Genomic DNA, 22,433 nt, shown 5'->3' with positions numbered 1-22,433 from the left:
GGGAGGGGCGGGGCCAGACTGCGCCTGCGCACACGGGACGGGAGGGGAGGGACGAGGGAGGGGAGCCCGGCTGGGGGGAGATGGGGGGGAGATAAGTGTGTGATAGGGGTGAGATAGGGGGGAGATATGGGGGAGATAAGGGAGAGATAGGGGTGAGATAGGGGGGAGATATGGGGGAGATAAGGGAGAGATAGGGGTGAGATAGGGGGGAGATATGGGGGAGATATGGGGGAGATATGGGGGAGATAAGGGGGAGATGGGGGGAGATAAGGGTGTGATATGGGGGAGATAGGGGGAGATATGGGGGATATAAGGGTGTGATAGGGGGGAGATAGGGGGGAGATAGGGGGGAGATATGGGGGAGATAAGGGGGAGATAGGGGTGAGATATGGGGGAGATAAGGGGGAGATAAGTGTGTGATAGGGGTGAGATAGGGGGGAGATATGGGGGAGATAAGGGGGAGATAAGGGTGTGATAAGGATGAGATATGGGTGTGATAGGGGTGAGATAGGGGGGAGATATGGGGGAGATAAGGGTGAGATAGGGGTGAGATATGGGGGAGATATGGGGGAGATAAGTGTGAGATATGGGGGAGATAAGTGTGAGATATGGGGGAGATATGGGGGAGATAAGTGTGTGATAGGGGGGAGATATGGGGGAGATATGGGGGAGATATGGGGGAGATAAGTGTGAGATATGGGGTGAGATATGGGTGTGATAGGGGTGAGATATGGGGGAGATAGGGATGAGATAAGGGTGTGATAGGGATGAGATATGGGGGAGATATGGGGGAGATAAGGGTGAGATAGGGGTGAGATATGGGGGAGATATGGGGGAGATAAGTGTGTGATAGGGGGGAGATATGGGGGAGATAAGGGAGAGATGGGGGGAGACATGGGGGAGATAGGGGGAGATATGGGTGTGATAGGGATGAGATATGGGGGAGATAAGTGTGTGATAGAGGTGAGATATGGGGGAGATATGGGGGAGATAAGGGTGAGATATGGGGGAGATATGGGGGAGATAAGGGTGAGATAAGTGTGTGATAGGGGTGAGATATGGGGGAGATAAGTGTGTGATACGGGTGTCATGTGTGATGTGTGTGTTTAGGTGTTGTTTGCATGTGCACAGTGTGTGATATGTGTGCACAGTGTGATTTAAACATGACACGTGTGCAAGCACACCTGGCATGTCTGTGCTCAGGCATAACGTGTGTGCAAACACTCATTACATGCTCAAGTGTACATGGGTCGTGTGTTTGGGCAGGATGTGTGTGTACAGGTGTGTGTGATGTATGTGCAGGTGTGTGTGATGTGTGTGCAGGATATGTGTGTGCAAGCATGATTTGTGTGTGCAGGGTGTGTGTGCAAGCATGCTTTGTGAGTGTGTGCTCACGTGGCAGCGTGCGTGTGCAATCTTGGGGCAGGCAGGCACTGAGCCACCCTGGCCGGGCACCCCAAACCCGGGCAGGGCACCCCAAACCCTGGGTAGGGCACCCAAGCCCAGGGCTGGACATCCCAGACCCTGGTTAGGGCACCCCAAACCCTGGGTAGGGCACCCCAAACCATGGGCTGAGCATCCCAAACCCTGGGTGGGGCACCCCAAACCATGGGTTAGCACCCCAAACCATGGGCTGAGCATCCCAAACCCTGGGTGGGGCACCCCAAACCATGGGTGGGGCACCCAAGCCCAGGGCTGGACATCCCAGACCCTGGTTAAGGCACCCCAAACCACAGACTGAGCACCCCAAACATTGGGTTAGCACCCCAAACCACAGGCTGAGCACCCCAAACTCTGGGTTAGCACCCCAAACCATGGGCTGAGCACCCCAAACCCTGGTTAGGGCACCTCAAACCACCATCTGAGCATCCCAAACTTGGGCAGGGCACCCCAAACTCTGGGTGGGGCACCCCAAACCCTGGGTAGGGTACCTCAAACCACCATCTGAGCATCCCAAACCCTGGTAGAACACCCCAAACCATGGGCTGAGCACCCCAAACCCTGGTAGAACACCCCAAGCCCCAAGCTGAGCATTCCAAGCCCAGATTTAGGCACCCAAGAGCCTCCAGAACCTCCTGCTGTGCCCAGAACCAGCAGCTGCCCTTTGCTGCCCAGTTCCTCCCAGTCTCTAACTGGGCACCGAACAAGGTGGCAGCTGCGATATGCTGAGAACATTTTGGAGCTGAAGCCATAAATTGGGCCAGGCAGGAGTGCCCAGTGCCCAGCATGGAAGGTTGGGCAGCTCTTAGGTGATAAAATAGCTTTACACTTTATTAAATATATTAAATCTTAATAATTAAATAGTTATGTGGCAAAGCTGGTTCTGCTGAACGTCCCATCCTGGTCATGTCCAAACATCTCCAAGCACGGGGTGGATTTTGGGATGGCGAGGAGCGACGCGGGATGAAGCCGGCCGAGCCAAAACACCTCGAAAAACACCAAAATGTTGGCAAAGACCCAAGAGGGCACTTCTGTGGCAAGGGGGATGCCACCTGCTTGGCAAGGAAGGATCACCACGGCACCCCCATCCACGCTCAGACCACACGGGACGCCGGCAGCTCCTCATTTTTGGGATTCCCACGATGCAGGGGGCGGATCTGGGGGATGCTGCCCTTGGACTATCCTTTCCCAGAAGATCCCATCCCTCCTTTAGCGGGAGGCGCGCCGGGCACCGCGGCTCTGCGGGGAATTCCTGCCCGGTGGCGGGCGGGCAGGTCCGGGCAGCGGGCAGAGCCGGAGCTCGCTGGGTGCCCCGAGGGCTGGGGCTGCTTCTGCCACCGGTGCCCCTCGCCGTGGGCTCGGGGTGGGCGACCAGCTGCCACCCTCGCTGTCGGATGACGGATCCAGGGGATATTTTTATTTTAAAAGATTCCTCCTTTGGTGGTGGGTTTGGTTTTTTTTTCTCCTATTTTTTTCGTGCTTGCAAATTCAACCGGCTCGAAGGAGGAGTGGCAGAGGCGGGAGCTGTGAGTAAATCCCCTCGGTGACCGGAGCCATCCCGTCCCCGGTGCAGCCGTCAGTGGCTCCGGTGCCCGGTTCCCGGCGCTCACTGCTCCAGTTTTGGTTTCTCGACGGAATTGCTCAGCTTCTTCAAGGTCTTTTTAATGCGCAGGGCGGTGAGACGGGCCGAGGGGCTCTGGTACCAACACTCCTTCATGACCTTCGCCAGCACCGACAGAACCTGCGGAGGCACAAAAAGAGCGAGAAACGGGATGGTTTAATGGAGAGGAAAGAGGCGGGATGGGGGCGATCCCCCCCCGGGACTCACCGGGTCGCAGAAGAGGCGGCCGGGGATTACGGGGGTCTGCTGGTCCACGCACACCACCTTCTTCATGTCCTCGAAGCTGGGGTCGCTGGGCACGGCGTCGAAGAAGGGCGGCCGGTACTCCTCCACCGTTCCTGCGGGAGAGGGGCGGCGTGAGGCCGGGGGAGAGCGGGGGGCTCACCCCCATCCTGCACATCGGGGGCGCTGGAGGCTCCCGGCACAGCCCAGCCGCTCCCCGCAGCCTTGCCGGTGGCATTTGTCTCTCCTGGGCACACGGGGCGGTGGCAGCTGCCTCTGGCACCACCAAGTGCAGCCCTGGCACCATCCAGCACCAGCCCCACCATGAAAATCATCGGCTCCAGCACCGATACCGGCCCTTGGCACTGCGGGCACCTCCGCTCAGCACCTGGTGGGTGCTCAGCCTGGCAGCTGGCCCAGTTCATCTCGCTTTAATGCTTGAATACATCCCTGTCCCCGTGGGATTTAATGTCTCTGGGAAGCCTCGAGCCCCCACCAGCTCTCTGCACCCCAAGGGGTGACCCCAAAACCTCAGAATCCCCTGCAGTTCTCCATCCCCGATCCCCTGAAGCCGTCCTGGAGAGTGAGGGATCCTGGAAGGGTTAAACCCAGCCGCCTGAAGGTCATTCCTACGCAAGGCTGGGGTAATTCGGAGTAAATGTGCAATCTGAGGGAGCGCTGGGGAGATAAATGAGATTATCCCGGCCAGACCGAGCCTGGAGGGACCCTCCCGCCCCATCCGCCAGCGCCCACCATTTAATTAATGCTCAAATGGACTTTGCCGCGATGAGCAGCACTGACCGGGCAACCGCAATTAGGTTCATCCCCAGCGCGGGGGGACCCTTCCCCTTGCCCCAGGCCCGAGTTCCCGAGCCAAGCGGCGGCCGGAGGTCCCGGCCGTGGCCGCTTTCCAGGCAGCGCTTGAAGCCGCTTGTTTTCTAATCAGCGCTGAACAAACAAAGCACTGATTGAGTCTAATGGGCCCTTTAATCAGGGAGCCGGGTGCTGACACTAGATTACAGTGTTTATAATTTACAGCTAATCTTCTGGGCGAAGGAAAGGGGAGGAAGAAAAGGAACGAGGGAAGGAGGGAACGGGCACGGAGCCCCGCGGGGAGCCGGGAGCCAGCGGAGCCGGTGGCCGGGAGCTGCTCACCGTTCACCGCCGTGCGGCGGGTGATCTCCCAGAGCACCAGCCCGTACGCCCAGATGTCCGTCTTCTTGTAGGACTCGAAGCAGTCGGTGCGGATCTGCTCGCTCAGCACCTCCGGGGCCATGTAGCGCTTGGTGCCCACCCGGGGGTTGTTGCCAATGTCCAGGTAGTCGCTGCCCTGGGAGTGCATGACGGCCAGCCCTGGGGGGACAGGTCATAGAGGCATTTGGGATGACTTTTAAGGTCATCAATTCACCTATAAAATGCTGAGATACCGGCCCTGATCGGTGCTGTGCTGGCTCTGCATCCAGCATCCTGGGATCCTTGAGGTCCCAAAACTCCAGGACACCACATCCTTGTGGCACCACCACCCTGGGGCATCACGTCCCTGGAATGTTACATCCCCAGGGTACCCCGTTCCTGGAGCATCACATCTGTGGGGTTCCACAGCCCCGGAGCACCGTGTCCCTGGGGTTCCACAACCCTGGGATACCTCATCCCTTGGGTACCTCATCCCTGGGGTAGCAGACCCCTGGGTACCCTTGGGTGCTGCTGCAGCCCTGGGTACCACATTACTGGGGTACCACACTCCTAAGTGCCCCATCCCGAGGTACTTCATGCCTGGGGTACCTCATCCCTGGGCTACTTCATCCCTGGGGTACCACACCCCTAAGTGCCCCATCCCTGGGGTACCTCATCCCCGGAGCAGCACACCCCTGGGTACCCTTGGGTGCTGCAGCTCTGGGTGCCACATTCCTGGGGTTTCATACCCCTGAGTGCCCCATCCCTGGGGTGCTTCATCCCTGGGCTACCTCATCCCTGGGGTACCTCATCCCTGGGGTACCTCATCCCTGGGGTACCTCATCCCTTGGGTACCACATCCCTGGAGCAGCACACCCCTGGGTACCCTTGGGTGCTGCAGCTCTGGGTGCCACACTCCTGGGGTTTCACAGCCCCGAGTGCCCCACCCCTGGGGCTCCACATCCCAGCGCTCCGCCTCACCCAGGTCTGCGATGCAGCACTGCCGGTTGCTCTTCACCAGGATGTTCCTGCTCTTCAGGTCACGGTGGGCGATGGCAGGCTTGCCCTGCGTGCCAAAAATCTCCACGTGGAGGTGGACGAGGCCACAGATGATGGAGGAGGCCAAGCCCAGGCAGGTGTCCACATCCAGGGCCGTCCTCTGCAGGTAGTCGTAGAGGGAGCCGTTCTCGTGGTAGTGGGTGATGAGCCAGAGCTGCGTGCTGGAGTTCCTGGACGTCATGTCAGAGGCGATGAAACCTGGGCAGGGAGAAACTCCTGGGATCAGGGACCTGGGAAATACCTGGATCAGGGACCTGGGAAATACCTGGATCAGGGACAGGGAGAAACTCCTGGGATCAGGGACAGGGAGAAACATCCGGGATCAGAGACCTGGGAAATAGTTGGGGACACAGACCTTGGGTAACACCTGGGGTCAGGGACAGGGAAAAACATCTGGGATCAGGGACCTGGGAAACTCCTGGGATCAGGGACAGGGAAAAACATCTGGGATAAGGGGATCTCAGAAACTCCTGGGATCAGGGACAGGGAGAAACACCTGGATCAGGGACCTGGGAAATACCTGGGGTCAGGGACAGGGAAAAAATCTGGGGTCAGGGACAGGGAAAAACACCTGGATCAGGGACCTGGGAAACTCCTGGGGACACAGACCTTGGGTAACACCTGGGATCAGGGACAGGGAGAAACATCTGGGATCAGGGACCTGGGAAATACCTGGGATCAGGGACCTGGGAAATACCTGGATCAGGGACAGGGAGAAACTCCTGGGATCAGGGACCTGGGAAATACCTGGATCAGGGAGAAACTCCTGGGATCAGGGACAGGGAAAAACATCTGGGATCAGGGACCTGGGAAATACCTGGGGTCAGGGACAGGGAAAAACATCTGGGATCAGGGACAGGGAGAAACCCCTGGGATCAGGGACAAGGAGAAACCCCTGGGATCATGGGCCCACCCCACAGCTGCCCCCTGTTCCCCAGCCCTCCTGCCCCTGCTCACCCAGGATGTTGTCGTGCCGGAGGAGGACGGTGTTGTAGATCTCCGTCTCGCGGAACCACGACTGCTCGTCGCGGGAGGAGAAGATCTTCACGGCCACGCTCTCCCCGTGCCACACGCCTCGCCACACCTCGCCGTAGCGCCCTTTGCCTGCCACAGCCGTGCCACCGCGTCACCAAGTGCCCCCAGGACCCGCTGCGAGCACCAGGATCCCGTGTGGGAGAGCGATGGGGCAGCATTGGCCAACACTCCTCACCCACCCAGCCACTCCCTCCCTCCCCGGGCAGCAGGACAGGGGAAGAACTTGGGGTGGCTGCTGGGTTTTGGCTGATACGACCAGGTCCAACCTTACCCACGCACTCCATGAGGGTGATCTGCCGAGCCACCGTCCTCTGGACAAGGAAAGGCAGCCCGGAACCGCTGCCCGTGGTGCAATCGTCGTTCAGCAGGTCCTGCGCAAACAGGGCGGCCACGGGGTCGGCGTGGTGGCCATCCCCACCCACACACACGCCTTGGGGACATCGAGGGTCCCTCACGAAGCTCACCCACCTCTAAGGTGCTGTCTCCCATCATGGACGCCTTCAGCATGAGGTCGGTGTCCCCGAAGTCACTGTGCTTGTGGCGGTGCCGCGCCACCTTCCAGCAGAAGAGCGCCGCGAGCGCCGCGAGGATGAGGAGGGAGAGCAGGGGGACGAAGATCAGCAGGAGGAGGTTGGGTAGGGAAGGCGTCTTCACCAGGGCATCTTCACCTGGGTGGGGGGAACGAGGGATGGGAGTGTGAGGTTGGACCTGGAAGGGCAGAGGTCCGGGGTTGGGGCTCGGATCTGGGGACAGCGTCCCTGCACTGGGATCAACCCCACGGACGGAGCTCTGCAGGCACAGCCCGAGGAGGGACACCTGAGGACATCTGGGTGGCTCTGTAGCTGCTGAGTGAGGACAGGGACGATCTTGAGACCCAACCACATCTCCAGCCACGTGGGCAGCTCGGCCCCCGTCCCCTCGCCCGTGTACCTTGCAGGAAGATCTCCAGCTCGGCGTTGCACATGTGGAAGTTGCAGCACCTGGTGCCGTAGTGCTCCGTGACGGACGCGTGGCAGTGCTCCAGAACGTTCTGGGAGAAGCAGCCCCGGTGCTGGGTGATGGTGCCCTCCTCCTTCCTCTTGCTGACGAAGCACACCTGGCCCGTGCAGTTGGGCTGGCTGCAGTGGGGCACGTCGCAGGCACACAGCAGATCCTCTGCGGGCACCAGGAGGGGACACATTGTGCCACGGGGTCACCCCGCTGCCCACCCACCAGCTGGGGTGGCTTTGGGGACAGGGACATCCTCCTAAACACTCCTGAACCAAACTCTGAGGGGACACATTGTGCCACGGGGTCACCCCGCTGCCCACCCGCCAGCTGGGGTGGCTTTGGGGACAGGGACATCCTCCTGAACCAAACTTTGAGGGGACAAATTCTGCCATGGGGTCACCCCACTGCCCATCCCCCAGCTGGGGTGGCTCTGGGGACAGGGACATCCTCCTGAACACTCCTGAACCAAACTTTGAGGGGACAAATTCTGCCATGAGGTCACCCCGCTGCCCAGCCACCAGCTGGGGTGGGGACAGGGACATCCTCCTAAACACTCCTGAACCAAACTTTGAGGGGACACACTGTGCCACAGGGTCACCCCGCTGCCCACCCCCCAGCTTGGGTGGCTTTGGGGACAGGGACATCCTCCTAAACACTCCTGAACCAAACTGTGAGGGGACACACTGTGCCACAGGGTCACCCCGCTGCCCACCCCCCAGATTGGGTGGCTTTGGGGACAGGGAGATCCTCCTAAACACTCCTGAACCAAACTTTGAGGGGACAAATTCTGCCATGGGGTCACCCCGCTGCCCACCCACCAGCTGGGGTGGCTTTGGGGACAGGGACATCCTCCTGAACCAAAGGTTGGGAATGGGCAGCCTGGGAGCACCAGAGAAGGAGGGACAGGCTGCTGTGAGTGCTCGGTACAGGGAGCCCATCCTGCCACCTCCCAGAAAATCCCCTGCTCCCAGCTGGGCTCCAACCCCAGCCCTGAACCTGGGGGTGCTCTGTTCCCACACCCCCAAGAAGCTCTTTGGGATGGGCCGTGCATCCAGCCCAGCAGCTGGGGTTAACTGGGAGGCACTGGTTTACAGAGTCACATCCTGCCCACAAAATCCCAGGGGACGTGGGACCCGTGGGAGCCTGAGGGGAGCTCAAAAGCCCCAGACTCAGCCAGTGCCTTCCCAGTGGGTGTTTTGGGAACTGGGTGCCAAACCCAGGGTCTTTCCTGGAGTTTTTCCTGACTCCCCCGAAGGCTCTTTCCTGCACCGTGGTGCCAGAGTGGCTCAGATGGCAGCCACGCTCCCAAATTCCTAATTTAGCTCTGCCCTTTGGCACAGAAAATATCCCTCCTGGAATCAGTGAGTGCAGCCTGAGGGCAGCCAGACATCCGGTGGTGGGGGGACAGGAGGGGACAGCGAGGGGGTGGCTGTGGTGGCCATCCTGCACTCCCTGTCCCCCTGCCCCAAAGGCTGCCAGCGCTGTGGGGTGGTGCTGGGGCCGGTTTGGGGTTGGTGGCCCCGTGGGCAGGACAAGGACTCGGTGGGGACTCATCCCCCCAGAAAACTCTGCTGCTCCTCCCTGCCACAGCCTCGTTATCCTGGACTGTCGGAATCTGTGGGTATTGGTGATTCCGAGATTGTAAAAGTCTCTGTCTTTCTGCTCCGCTGCCAAAGCAGAAGCCATAATTTGTTTGTGCTGGTTTCAAGGTTGTTTATTCTGTTTATCTCTAATATGTTCTGCTGCCCTGCCGCAGCTCTGTCCTGCAGGGCAGCGTGTGGGGCTCTGCCCTCAGTGGGATGGTACAAACATTATATATTAGAAACTATGTCTACTATATTTACAATAATGTGCCAATATCTATCATTTATGTTGAACAGCGTGTTCTTAGTCTAAACTAATAGAAAAATGCCAACACTGCAGTGAAACATGGAGGGCATGAAGAAGGAGGAAAAGGACAAGACACACCTAATTTCTTCTATTTTGTCTCCTCTGAACTCTTAATCTAGAAACCTAAAATTTTACTTTTGCACCCGCGTCACACTTAGTTATTACTCTTATCAAACACTCAGAGCTTGTAATTCATCCTGTAAGATTGAAAACATTTTCCATGGACAGAGATCACAGCCAGTGTCTCTGGGGGCTCTGTCCAGGGGGGTTCCTGATCCCTGCCAGGGTCCCAGGGCAGCCAGAGGGAAGCCCTGGATTCCCACACTGGACCTCCCTTCAAGAGCGCCCAGCCTGGTCACCTGGTGCTCCCCTGGGATGCTGAGCAGCTCCTCCTGCTTCCCACCACCACCATCATCACCATCATCACCACCCCTGGGAAAACCCACAGCATTTGGAATGTGCTACCAGCCTTTCCCCATCTCCCCTCCGGTGACACCAAAGCACTGGATCAACCACAATTAATGAAGCTGAGATCCTCTCTGGGGGATGGGTCACCACACCACAGTCCCTGAGGAGCCCAACTCCCTCCCTGGCTTTTCTTTTGGGCAGAGATGCTCCCGAAAAACCGAGGGTTTCTTTTTAGCTGCTGTCACCCCCCTGCACCGACACTCACCGGCGGCGAGGCCGAGGGACAGGGTCATCAGTGCCAGCACCGCCCGGCCACCAGCGCCACACGGCATCATCCTGCGGAGAGAGGAGGGTCAGAGCAGCCCCTGCGCCCCCAGGGTCCCTCCCCAACCCTGGGGGGCTTTGGGAGGGCAGGGGGGGCTTGCAGAGGGCAGGCACAGACAGAGCGAGGTGGGGTGTGCGGAGTTTGGCCCTGAGAACAGATCCTGGCACCTCCCAAGCTCAGGGCCCCTCCCTGCCGTAGCGTGGGGTGCCACTCGTGGCCCCACAGCGCCCAGGGATGTGCTGGAACCCGGCCCTTGCCATGTCCGACTCCTTCCTTTCTCCCAGTGATCCCTACACCAGCACCTCCTGCTGTTCCCAGGGCTCCTGCTCCCTAAAAACGCTGCCCCTGTGGGCTTGGCAGCCCTGATGATGCCAGGGCATCCCAGATTTGGGAAGACCTGAGCATGGCATGGAGCCCAAATCCCCCCTGGCACGTTGAGCCCCACGGGCAGGGGCTCAGTGCTGGGGGTGCTTTTGTGTGGAGCTTCTCAATGACACAAACAGAGGTGCTGGGACAGCCAAAAATTCCTTGCTGAGCCTTTGGGGGAAGTTTGGCTATTTTTAATCTTCCTTTTTTTTTTTTCCTCCTTGTGAAAGAAACGTTTCTGCCAAGGCAAACACGGCGATCCCCCCGCTGCCCCCCACCTCCTGCCCCTCCTCGGCTCATTCTTCGTGTTCCCGACACAAACATGCCAAAGGCTCCGTTTCCTGCAATTGAAGAGCCCAGCCCAGCGCTGCTGGGACAGGAATCAAGATTGTTTAGATTCTGCCCTTGATGGGGAAGCGCAGTCACGCAAGCCCGGCCCTCGGGAGCGCTCGCAGACGTGGCTGACCCCAGCAGGCTCCAGCCACGCTGCAAATCGGGCTTTTCCTCCCCAAAATAACTCACTCAGTCGTGGCTCAAGGGGAGGAAACAGTGACCAGGTCCTGGGGTCACTGGGGCTGGAGGGCAGGTCCTTGGTGCCCGGTGTAGGAGCGATGCCAGGCTGATCCATCCGACCCTCGCTGGGGCAGGATCAGCTTTGTTTTTAAATCCCAATTCCCCTAGGGCTGGGCTAGGATCTGCTTTATCCTAAAACTTCATTTTTATCTTAAAACTCAACCCCTCTGAGCTGGGCCGCTGATTCCTGACCAGCAGCACCTCACCTCTCGCAGTTCTGAGAGCTCCAGGATGCACGACTGGAAAGGGAAGCTGAGTCTCCCAGGTGGTGAATTCCTTCCCTGGAGCCACTTCCCCAAAATCCTGAACCATCAGACAGCTGCAGGATATTTGCCATGAAACACAAAGCAAGCAGGGCCTCACCCAAAACTCTGCTGCATAGGAAACATCCCGTGGATTGTTGTTGTTACTGAGAGCAAAGCTTCGTCCAGAGCTGTTCCCGGCATCCCACAGGAAAAACATCCCAGATGCTTCAGAGGTGGCACCAAGCAGGCCTGGCATACCCACCCTGTCCCTTCCTTCCTCCTTGCCCACCAGGAACTGCTGCTCACACGCCCTCCTGACACCCAGAGCATCTCGCCCTGCCTGCCTGGGTGCTGGGTGATATTCCCTGGCATTTGTAGCATCAGGAGAAGGGAAAAACCCCCACGGGGAACCTCTGGCGTGGGGTGTGGGTGCTGGCAGCAGTGGCTGGGAGCAGCAGGCAGCTGTGCTGCAGCTCGAGGGGCTGGAGCAAAGCCCAGGGAAGGGGAAATTCCCCATCACCCCCCTGGAGGGAAAAGCAAAAGGAAAATAGAGCAGAAGACAAGGGGAAGGGTGGCTGGGCACAGCCATGGGGTGTGCGGGGTGGTTCAGGGGGCACTGCTCTTACCAGGGCAGCTCGGCCAGGCTCCTCAATCCCAGCTCTTCCTCCTTCCCCCGCAGGTCCTGCTGCTGACAGGGGGTTTAGCCACGGGATGTGGCTCAGGGCTCAGTTCCCTGTGCTGCCTCCTCACAGGAGTCACACACAGCCCAGCCCCTCGTGCCACTGCCGGTGCCAGCCAGGCGTGTGCCAGCTGCAGGGACGCCAGGGCACAGCTGCCAGGAGCTTTGCCACAGACCCCAGGCCTGGTTTCAGGCACAGGTGGAGGATTTCCTTGCCCTGTCTGCAGCTGCAGGTGGGTCACAGCAAGGCTGGGCTCACCCACAGCAGACCCCCACCAGCCCAGCCCCTCTCACTGAGAGGCATTTCCACTCCATGAACGTGCACCACACAAAGAGAGCAGCAAACCCACTCAAGAGAGAGGCAAACCCACTCAGGAGAGCAGCAAACCCGCTCAGGAGAGCAGCAAATCCACTCAGAAGAGCAGCAAAACCACTCAGTAGAGCAGCAAATCCACTGAGGAGAGCAGCAAACCCACTGAGTAGAGCAACAAAACCCACTCAGGAGAGCAGCAAACCCACTGAGGAGAGTGACAAACCCACTGAGGAGAGTGGCAAATCCACTCAGGAGAGCAGCAAATCCACTCAGTAGAGCAGCAAACCCACTGAAGAGAGCAGCAAACCCACTCAGGAGAGCGGCAAACCCACTCAGGAGAGCAGCAAACTCGTTCAGGGGAGCACCAAACCCACTCAGGAGAGCACCAAGCCCACTCAGGAGAGCACCAAACCCGCTCAGGCCCACCCTGGCGCAGGGTTGGCACGGCCGGGGGCTCCTGGTGCGGAGCAGGGACGGGGCAGCGTGGCCGGCCCGGCCTCTCCGGAGGCTCCAGCGCCAGCACCGGGGGGAAGGAGCTCCATCCATGGTGGCTTTGCAGCTGGAGCCTCTTCAGTGACCATTTGGGTCCTCCTTGCTGGAATTTGGCTGGGCAGCAGGAGGTGGCACGCTCTGTGCCCCTGGTGCCCACTGCAGCCCCCGTTTTTCCCCGTGCCTTTTCAAAACACACCCAAATTCCCCATCTCCCGTGTCGATCCCAGCCTTTCCACTGCAGTTTTTTATTATTTCAGCTCTTTAGCGAGGACCTGGGGACAGGTCCTGCTACCCCCACTCTGATCTGAGCCCTGATTTGTGCCCCTGGACACAATTCCAGCCTCTCCAACCCTGATGTCAACACCGCAGTCCCACAGAACACAAAGGAAGCGGGGCCAAACCCTGATTTTCGGGGGTCAGCCAGGAGGGAAGCCCTGAGCTGGGTGCACCCCCAGACCCCAGCAGCACGAGGCTCTTCCCTGCTCACCTCCAGCATCCAGGTCCTGCAGGAGCCCACGGCACTGCCCGGCCCTGGCGGGGCTCTCCCGGCCACGATCCCGCTCCTGGATCCGCCTCAGCCGGGGCAGCTTCGCTCCTGAGCCCCAACTCTGAGGGTCTTCATGGATCTGCTCCCCTCCCAGCACCCATCCTGCCACCCAGGGGCTCCCACGGCCGTGGCCGTCCCACTGGGGGAGGGACCGTCACCCTTCCCCGGCTTCGAGGGTCCAACGCAGCCGCTTGGCAGCTGCTCTGCGCTCTGGATGTGGGAGAAGTCAAAAAAATGTTTCTTATTACTGCCTCTTCCTGCCTGGCTTGTCTCCACCACTCCCAGCTAATAAAGCATTTCCTATTGCTGAGCACACAGCCACCACCAGCCTCCCTTCCTCCCGCTCACCGGGCCCCAGCTCCATCCTGCTCGCTTTCCCTGGCCTGTCCCTCCCTCCTCGTCCTTCCCCCAGCGCTTTCCCACCCCATCTCCCGCTTCTCATGGCAAACCCTACCCCGTGGCACGGGCACTGCCAGCAGCACTTCACCCTGAGCGTGGCAAGGCCCTCAGCAGGAGCACAGAGTTCTTGGCAGGGATGGGGATGTGTGGGAATCCAGAGCATCCCTCTGGCTGCCCTGGCAGGGGTCAGGAACCCCCCTGGACAGAGCCCCCAGAGACACTGGCTGTGATCTCTGCCCATGGAAAAGAGTTTTCAATCTTACAGGATCAATTACCAGCTCTGAGTGTTTGATATCAGTAATAATTAAGTGTGGCACGGGTGCAAAAGTAAAATTTTAGGATTCTAGATTAGGGGTCCAAAGGGGACAAGATGGAGGAAATTGGGTGTGTCTTGTCCTTTTTCTCCTTCTTCATGCCCTCCATGTTTCACTGTGCTGTTGGCATTTTTCTGTTGGTTCAGGCTGGGGACACACTGTCCAACGTAGGTGACAGATATTGGCACGTTATTGTAAATCCAGCACAGGTAGTTTGTGGTATTTAATGTTTGTACCATCCCACTGAGGGCAGAGCCCCACACGCTGCCCTGCAGGACAGAGCTGCGGCAGGGCAGCAGAACATGTTAGAGATAAACAGAATAAACAACCTTGAAACAGCACAGACGAATTATGGCTCTTCTTTGGCAGCGGGGCAGAAAGACAGAGACTTTTACAATCTGGGAATCATCAATATCTCAGATTCTGAGAGGGATGGAATGTTCTAGGAGGTGCTGTGGCAATGACCTTGAGCTGCTTGGCCACCCCTCTGCTCCAGCCCTCCTGGGGATGGAGCACCCTGGCAGAGCCAAGGGGCTCCCTGGCTATTCCATGCTGGTCCCAGGTGCAGGGCTGGATGATGCCTTCCTTGGGCTGTCTAAAAACAGGGGCCAGACGAAATTAAGGGAATAAAAAGCAGGGCACGGAGCAGGGCATGGTGGGCACGGAGCAGGGCATGGTGGGCACGGAGCAGGGCACGGAGCAGAGCATGGAGGAGGGCACGAAGGGCATGGATCAGGGCATGGATCAGGGCACGGTGGGCACGGAGCAGGGCACGGAGCAGGGCACGGTGGGCATGGAGCAGGACCAGGGCACGGTGGGCATGGATCAGGGCATGGAGCAGGGCATGGAGCAGGGCATGGAGCAGGGCACGGTGGGCACGGAGCAGGGCACGGTGGGCACGGAGCAGGGCACAGGAGCCCTGCACTGGCACGTCCCCGCTGTCCCGGGCTGGCGGGCACTGGGACACCGCCGGCAGCGCCGTTCCCACGGCCGGGGCCGGGCACTTCCCGCTGCCCCGGAGCACACGGGACCCTGGGCAGAGGAAGCGCCGCTTCCCCTTTTGCCACTTTCAGGGCTGTTCTTTGGGCCAAGCCAATCTCAGCCCGCATCTTCTCCCCCCAGCGCCATCCCAAGCCCCATGCCCGCCTTTCTGCCGGCCGGCTTTTGGCAGAAAAGCGACATTACACACTTCTAATCAACGACACCGCCGTAATCTCGGTGCTATCAATCCCTTTTGGAAGCCTTTTCCAATGCCGTGTTCTCCCGGGAGTCCGAGTCTGTTAGCACAGAAAGCCCAAAATCCTCAGTATCTACAACTCCAACATCTGCCAGCTGTTTCCCTGGCACGGTGACCCTCTCCAGCATCGCAGCCTCTTTGCCAAGAGGTGCCAGGACTGATTTACCTCCTCCCTGCCATTGCACCACCAGCCCCAGCTCCATCCCGAACCCTCCCGGAGCCTCCCGGAGCCTCCCGGAGCCTCCCGGGCACCGCGGCGGCGGAGCTTTGAGTCCCGCCAGCCCTATCAGCCGGGATCTCGGAAGTTTAAACAAACAAAAAGCACAAAACCAGGATAAAACACGAAGGAGCTGCAGCGGCGGCATTGCCCGTGCGGGGGAAGCGGGCGGGTTCCATCAGACCGGAGCTGCCCGCAGGAAGGCGATGCCTGCAGACGTTTTTATCTCCGTGACCATCTCTGCTCCGGCTCTCAGTGACCCGGCCGGATCGGCCCCTCCCGGGTTTATTCCCGGGTGGTTCCTGCAGCCCTTCCATGGGAGCAGACACGGAGCATCCTGCGGGCGGGCAGCTCCCCAGATCCCTGCAACGCCGCCTTTCGAACGGGCCACCTTCCTTCTTGAAATCAGAATTATCGCCGAGGGGATGAACGCTGCTTTAAAACTCCGGAAAGGTCCTAAATCCTAATCCCGGGTGTCTGGAAGGGCAGGGATGGGTGGGAGCCCTGGGCTCAGCCGCAGCTCTGGCGCTGTCGCCGTGGGGAAGTGAATTCCTCCGGAGTGGGATTAACTGCAGAGGTTCGGGATGGGCAAATCAAGCCCAGCGCGGGCTCCTGCTCCCCTTCCTGCCCTTGTCTGGGCACACGGGGTGAATCAGAGGGGCTGGGCACCACCACAGCCCCGTGCCAGCCCTGCTCCAGCCTCCCGCCACCCCTGAGGCCACAGTGAGACTTTCCTTCATCATCGCTGGGATTTCACCCTGGGGAAGGGAAGGGAAGGGAAGGGAAGGGAAGGGAAGGGAAGGGAAGGGAAGGGAAGGGAAGGGAAGGGAAGGGAAGGGAAGGGAAGGGAAGGGAAGGGAAGGGAAGGGAAGGGAAGGGAAGGGAAGGGAAGGGAAGGGAAGGGAAGGGAAGGGAAGGGAAGGGAAGGGAAGGGAAGGGAAGGGAAGGGAAGGGAAGGGAAGGGAAGGGAAGGGAAGGGAAGGGAAGGGAAGGGAAGGGAAGGGGGAAGGGAAGGGAAGGGAAGGGAAGGGAAGGGAAGGGGAGCAGGAGCCCGCGGTGGGTCCCCAGGTGCACCGAGCTGTCCCTTCGGGTCCCACTGAGCCATCCTCATGATGGCAGGGGGCTGAGGGGCCGGTGGGGGCCCGTCCCTCCCTTCCCCCTGCGTGGCAGGAGCCAGGCTGGCACGGCTGATGCCACGGCTGCTCCATGTGCCGCCCGCCCCCGGCTCAGCTGCGAGCAGAGCCGCAGGGAGCTGGCGAAGCAGGGCAGCCACGTGCTGGGGAGCCCAAGCGAGCCAGGGATGGAGGGGAACAGACGGGGAGGCTGCAGCTCCTTCCCCACGGGAATCCTTCCCTGCCTGCGGCCCAGCCCCACAAAGGGCAGAGATGCAGCCTCAGAGGGGGAGTGGGGACTCCTGTCTCCCCAAAAACGGGGTGGTGCAGGGAGGGGCTCCACACGTGGAGGAGAATTAATTATGACCTGGGTGACTTTTGCTCTGAGCATTGTGACACTGCCCGCTGCCCTCCTGGAGTCAAACTCTGCCCGTGCTGCAGGAGGCAGCAGCCCAGCCCCACGTTCCTGCGCTCTGGGATGGAGCTGGGCTTAAGGGAATGTCAAAATCTGGGAACAGCAGCGCCCTGCTGCTGCTGCTGCTGCTCAGCAGTGCCGGAGCTCTGGGGGCAGCTGGGCTGGAGCCCCTGAGCATCCCAAGCTTCGCTTCCAGCCTGTGCCTGCAGCTTGGAGCTCCTTCCACAGCACGGAGCTGTGCTAATCCACCACACAGGAGCGGGGAATGTCACTGAGGAGGTGACAGGGTGGCCAGGGGACACTGGCAGCAAAGGAGGAGCACTCCTGCCAGCCCCACAGAGACCCTGAGCTTTATTCACGGAATCAATCCTGTTAACATGGCAACCACTTCCATTTTAATTTGCTCAGCCACATTCCGACGCACGCCGTGGAATCAAGAGCTTGGGAAAATCAAAGAGGCCAAAAGAAGAGAAAAAAAATAAAAGGGACAAAAAAAAAAAAGGGAAAAACAGGAAGGGCTTGTGCCACAGTTTTGCTCGCTGGCATTCCTGGAGCTGGCTCCAGGGTCTCAGGACATCGGTGCCCAGCACGACATGTCCCATGAGAGGGTGGCCACCCTTGGGGTGGAGAGGATGAGAGGCCAGGCAGGGGTTTGTGAACCCTCGGGGACATTTCATTCCCATCCACCGGGAACAAAACCACCCCGATGCCAGAGAAGTCAGCAGATCCAAGGGGACAGCAAGAACCTTGTCCCCACCCCGACACCTCCTGCCTTAACCTTTCTTTTTCTTTTTCTTCTTCTTCTCCCCGGTCTTGGCCTGCTCGGCCGCTTTCTTCTCCTCCTTCAGCACCTTGTACCTCCACTGGGGCGGCTGCAGGAGGTGCTTGTCCTTCACGCGGGGCTTCCTCTCGCCGGCAGACGAGCCGGAGGCTTTGCTCACCCTGATTTTGGGGACGGGCTCCCCGGGGCAGACGCTGTTCCCCCGCCGCAGCCACAGCGGCAGGAGGCTCAGCAGGCGGCCGGGCGGTCGCCGGAGCTCGGATCCCCCCGAGCAGGAGGATCCCCCAGAGCTGGAGGATCCCCCAGAGCAGGAGGATCCCCCCGAGTAGGAGGATCCCCCAGAGTAGGAGGATCCCCCCGAGCCGGGTCGTGAGGATGACTCCGGTTCTTCCTCCGTCTCCGACACGCGCTGCCCGAGGATCTCGGGCACCGACAGCCGGCGCTTGCCCACCTCGGGCGGGCTGTCGGGGCAGACGGTTTGGCAAGCGGTGGCCACGAAAGGGCTGGCGAGGGCCGTGGTCATCCTCACCATGTGGTCCAGCACGCCGTCCTCCTCGGGGTCGCGGGGGATGCTGAAGGTGAAAAAGGATCGGATCTTCTCCAACACCCTCTTGCTCCTGGATTTGGGGCTCAGGGCTTTGGCCACCAGCTGGGCCAGGGCCGGCCACTCGGGCCGGTAGCGGGCCGTGAACTGCTCGGCGCGCGGGCGCCGCAGGAGGCTCCGGATGCGCGCGGTGGTCTCGAAGCGGCCGGTGAAAGTCGCCCATTCCTTGGCTGTCTTCCCCTTGATGGCATCCACGGCCTGCAGGTCAGCTCCTGGGGACACAGAGAGCACCACGGCGCCTCAGGAATTTGGGTTTTATGCTTTTCAAATCCATTGGTGCATAACTCTAAACTCCATGGAAAGTGGTAGCTACTGTCTTCGTGTTTTGGTCAGACAAAGCAATTCCTCTAGGCCTGAATCTCAAGGGCACCCAACAGCCTCAGGCCCCAAAAAGTATAAACAAGAGTGAATTGAGGGGGTGCAAACTGGTGGAATATGATTTAATTAGCTGAAGGTAATTGGAGGATTAATCCCTGATATATAAATGGACCAAACTTCGATCTGTCTGAAAAACTCATGCCCATCATCCATCTGGGGTGAAGCCTCTGGGAGGTTTTACTGCCCGATTGTTTCTATTTATAACAGAAATGGTAAATTCAAGGCCTTTAATGAATTCCCACTTTATCCTTGACCTTTGTCTATTCCTTGTCCTTTGAAGTTGTCTGACCTCTGTTCTAGGCAGCCACTCCAAGGCATCATCACCACCCTGGGCGGCAGTGCCACCCTGGCCAGCAGTGCCACCCTGGCCAGCAGTGCCAGCTGGGACAGCAGTGCCACCCTGGCCAGCAGTGCCACCCTGGCCAGCAGTGCCAGCTGGGGCAGCAGTGCCACCCTGAGCAGCAATGCCACCCTGGGGAGCAATGCCACCCTGAGCAGCAATGCCACCCTGGGGAGCAATGCCACCCTGGCCAGCAGTGCCAGCTGGGACAGCGGTGCCAGCTGGGGCAGCAGTGTCACCCTGAGCAGCAGTGCCACCCTGGGGAGCAATGCCACCCTGGGCAGCAGTGCCACCCTAGGGCAGCAGTGCCACCCTGGCCAGCAGTGCCAGCTGGGGCAGCAGTGCTGCCCTGAGCAGCAGTGCCACCCTGGGGAGCAATGCCACCCTGGGCAGCAGTGTCACCCTGAGCAGCAGTGCCACCCTGGGCAGCAGTATCACCCTGGGCAGCAGTGCTACCCTGAGCAGCAGTGCCACCCCAGAGAGCAATGCCACCCCGAGCAGCAGTGCCACCCCGAGCAGCAGTGTCACCATGAGCAGCAGTGTCACCATGAGCAGCAGTGTCACCCTGTGCCAGCCGTGCCACCCCAAGCAGCAGTGCCACCCTGAGCAGCAGTGCCACCCTGGGGAGCAGTGCCACCCTGGCCAGCAGTGCCAGCTGGGGCAGCAGTGCCACCCTGAGCAGCACTGCCACCCTGGGGAGCAGTGCCACACTGAGCAGCAGTGCCACCCTGGGCGGCAGTGCCACCCTGAGCAGCAATGCCACCCCGAGCAGCAGTGCCACCCTGAGCAGCAGTGTCACCATGAGCAGCAATGTCACCCTGTGCCAGCCGTGCCACCCTGGGGAGCAGTGCCAGCCTGAGCAGCAGTGCCACCCTGGCCAGCAGTGCCACCCTGGGCAGCAGTGCCACCCTGGGGAGCAGTGCCACCCTGAGAAGCAGTGCCACCCTGTGCCAGCAGTGCCACCCTGAGCAGCAGTGCCACCCCGAGCAGCAGTGTCACCCTGAGCAGCAGTGTCACCCTGAGCAGCAGTGCCACCCCGGAGAGCAGTGTCACCCTGAGCAGCAGTGCCACCCTGAGCAGCAGTGCCACCCTGAGAAGCAGTGCCACCCTGGGCAGCAGTGCCAGCCAGGGCAGCAGTGCCACCGTGAGCAGCAGTGTCACCCTGAGCAGCAGTGCCACCCCAAGCAGCAGTGCCACCCTGAGCAGCAATGCCACCCTGTGCCAGCCGTGCCACCCCGGGCAGCAGTGCCACCCTGAGCAGCAATGCCACCCCAAGCAGCAGTGCCACCCTGAGCAGCAATGCCACCCTGTGCCAGCCGTGCCACCCCGGGCAGCAGTGTCACCCTGAGCAGCAATGCCACCCTGTGCCAGCCGTGCCACCCTGAGCAGCAGTGCCACCCTGAGCAGCAGTGCCAGCTGGGGCAGCAGTGCCACTCTGAGCAGCAGTGCCACCCTGAGCAGCAATGCCACCCTGTGCCAGCCGTGCCAGCCCCCCAGGACCCCCGCAGCCGTGCCCTCTCACCCGCCAGCAGCAGCGCAGCCACGCAGTCCTGCCGCCCCTGCAGCGCCGCCTTCATCAGCGCTGTCAGCCCGCGGGGGTCGCGCCGCTCCAGCTGCAGCGCGGGGTAATAGTTCAGCAGGTAGTTCACGATGGTGACGTGCCCTTCAAGCACAGGGAGCCGCGTTAGAGCTGCTGCAGCTCACGGGGAGCGCGGCCCGGACAAAGAATCCGGCAGCTGCGCTCCGGGAGGATGCAGGTGTGGGAGGTGGAAGGGTCAGTGTGGGACTCAGACTCAGCCAAAGAAAGAAACGGAGAGTTTCTAGCCAGGCAAAGCCTGGGAAAGAGCTGGAGAGAGTGTAAATAATTCTTTAGCTCTCTTGTTCTCACATTGTTTATAGTTAAGTTGTATCACTGTGCGTCAAGCACTGTACACCAATGCTGTGTGTTGTTTTCACTTCAGAACCAATGGTTTTGGCCTTTGTGAAGCTCTGTATAAAAGAGCAGTGTATTTTGAATAAATCAGAGTTTTACTCTCAGCAGCCTTCTCATTCCCGTCCTGCCTCGACAGCGACAGGTCAGGATTGAAAGGGTTTGGGTCTGTTTTGGGTTGGATTTATTTTGGGTTGGGCACGGAGGGAGCAGCGATGATGAACCAGCTGCTTTAGTGGAAAGCACAGAAAAGAGTCAAAAAATGGAAAAAAAAACTCCAGAAAATCATGAATTCTAGCAAGGATACAACGGGAATCAAGGGTGATCCCCACTTTGGGACCCTTCCCCTCCTGGTAAATCGAGGGGAGGGAACCAGACTGGAAATTTGGGTCCAACACAGAGCTCGGAGCTTTCAGAACCAGACTGGAAATTTGGGTCCAACACAGAGCTCGGAGCCTTTCGGCAGGAAAATCCCTGCGACTCCTGGGGCACAAGGGGCACCCCCAGTCCAGCTCCGCCACTCAACACACCACCACTGCAGGAATCTCCATTCCCACATATTTTTAAAGCAGAGATGATGTCACACACGCCCTGGGAGCACACGACAGCTCGTTTTGGGGTTTTTGGGGGAAGCACAGGGGGTCACATCTCTTCCTGAGGGTGCTGACCTGCCTGGGCTGCCATCATGAGGGCCGTGTTGCCATCGTTGTCCTGCTGGTTGATGTTGATGTAGGGACACTTCTGCAGCAGCGGCACGATGTCCACGAAGCCCTTGGAGCAGGCCACCATCAGCCCGTTCTGCAGAGGGAACAACACTCAGCACCACACTGCTCCCATGGCCCTCCCGAATTGTCCCCGTGTCAGGGTCAGCTGGTGAGACCCCAGCAGTGTGAAAATCCACTTTTTTAGCCTGAGCAGTTAGAGAAGGAGCTTGGAATGCATCTGGTTGTGTGTTCAAAGTTTATTTTTTCTTATTTATAACGTTCTTTTTCTGACTTGCTGAGTTCTGTCTAGAAAGGAAGCAATGCCTTACCTGCTGTGAGCCTTGGGCAGCTCTCATATTATATACTCAAAACTACGTACCGTGTGTTTATAATTTCTTTACTAATATCTATCACTTATGTTAGACTTTGAATCTCTACTTTGAACCAATAGAAAAGTGTCACCATCACACTAAGACATGGAGGATAAGAAGAAAGGAAAGAAGGTCAGGACACACCTAAATTCTTCTATCGACCCCCTGAATTATATTCTAAAAAATGCCCAAATTTCTACTTTTCTACCCTATGTTAATTCAAGTATCACACTACTCAAACCTTTGTGGTTTG

At 59.4% G+C, this 22,433-nt stretch overlaps 2 protein-coding genes and 1 long non-coding RNA gene across 5 annotated transcripts; 1 reads left to right on the top strand and 2 right to left on the bottom strand.

Moving 5' to 3' along the window:
• Nucleotides 1–2,245: 2,245 nt before the first annotated feature.
• ACVRL1 (activin A receptor like type 1) lies at nucleotides 2,246–13,621 on the bottom strand. 3 transcript variants are annotated; one of them, XM_072919676.1, is made up of 11 exons: nucleotides 13,319–13,621; nucleotides 11,974–12,032; nucleotides 10,104–10,174; nucleotides 7,481–7,705; nucleotides 7,019–7,218; nucleotides 6,822–6,921; nucleotides 6,473–6,619; nucleotides 5,438–5,713; nucleotides 4,439–4,636; nucleotides 3,269–3,399; nucleotides 2,246–3,181 (listed from the first exon to the last, which is right to left on the bottom strand). In XM_072919676.1, the coding sequence occupies exons 1-11, from the start codon at nucleotides 13,325–13,327 to the stop codon at nucleotides 3,047–3,049; spliced, it is 1,551 nt and encodes a 516-aa protein (XP_072775777.1). In that variant the 5' UTR covers nucleotides 13,328–13,621; the 3' UTR covers nucleotides 2,246–3,046. The 3 variants fall into 3 exon arrangements, with proteins under 3 accessions (XP_072775777.1, XP_030115285.4, XP_032600726.3); XM_030259425.4 differs by lacking the exon at nucleotides 11,974–12,032; XM_032744835.3 differs by lacking the exons at nucleotides 11,974–12,032; nucleotides 13,319–13,621 and adding an exon at nucleotides 11,309–11,907.
• A 1,973-nt stretch (nucleotides 13,622–15,594) lies between these two features.
• On the top strand, nucleotides 15,595–18,970 carry LOC140680849 (uncharacterized). The gene is made up of 2 exons (XR_012052231.1): nucleotides 15,595–15,998; nucleotides 17,269–18,970. It is a non-coding gene; the product is annotated as an uncharacterized lncRNA (long non-coding RNA).
• Nucleotides 17,846–21,894, bottom strand: ANKRD33 (ankyrin repeat domain 33). The gene is made up of 3 exons (XM_041711492.2): nucleotides 21,774–21,894; nucleotides 20,698–20,838; nucleotides 17,846–18,669 (listed from the first exon to the last, which is right to left on the bottom strand). The coding sequence occupies exons 1-3, from the start codon at nucleotides 21,892–21,894 to the stop codon at nucleotides 17,846–17,848; spliced, it is 1,086 nt and encodes a 361-aa protein (XP_041567426.2).
• Between the last annotated feature and the right edge of the window lie 539 nt (nucleotides 21,895–22,433).

This window comes from Taeniopygia guttata, chromosome 29 (assembly GCF_048771995.1).
Source record: "Taeniopygia guttata chromosome 29, bTaeGut7.mat, whole genome shotgun sequence".
NCBI lineage: Eukaryota > Metazoa > Chordata > Aves > Passeriformes > Estrildidae > Taeniopygia > Taeniopygia guttata.
This window is presented reverse-complemented; position numbering and strand designations above follow the sequence as displayed.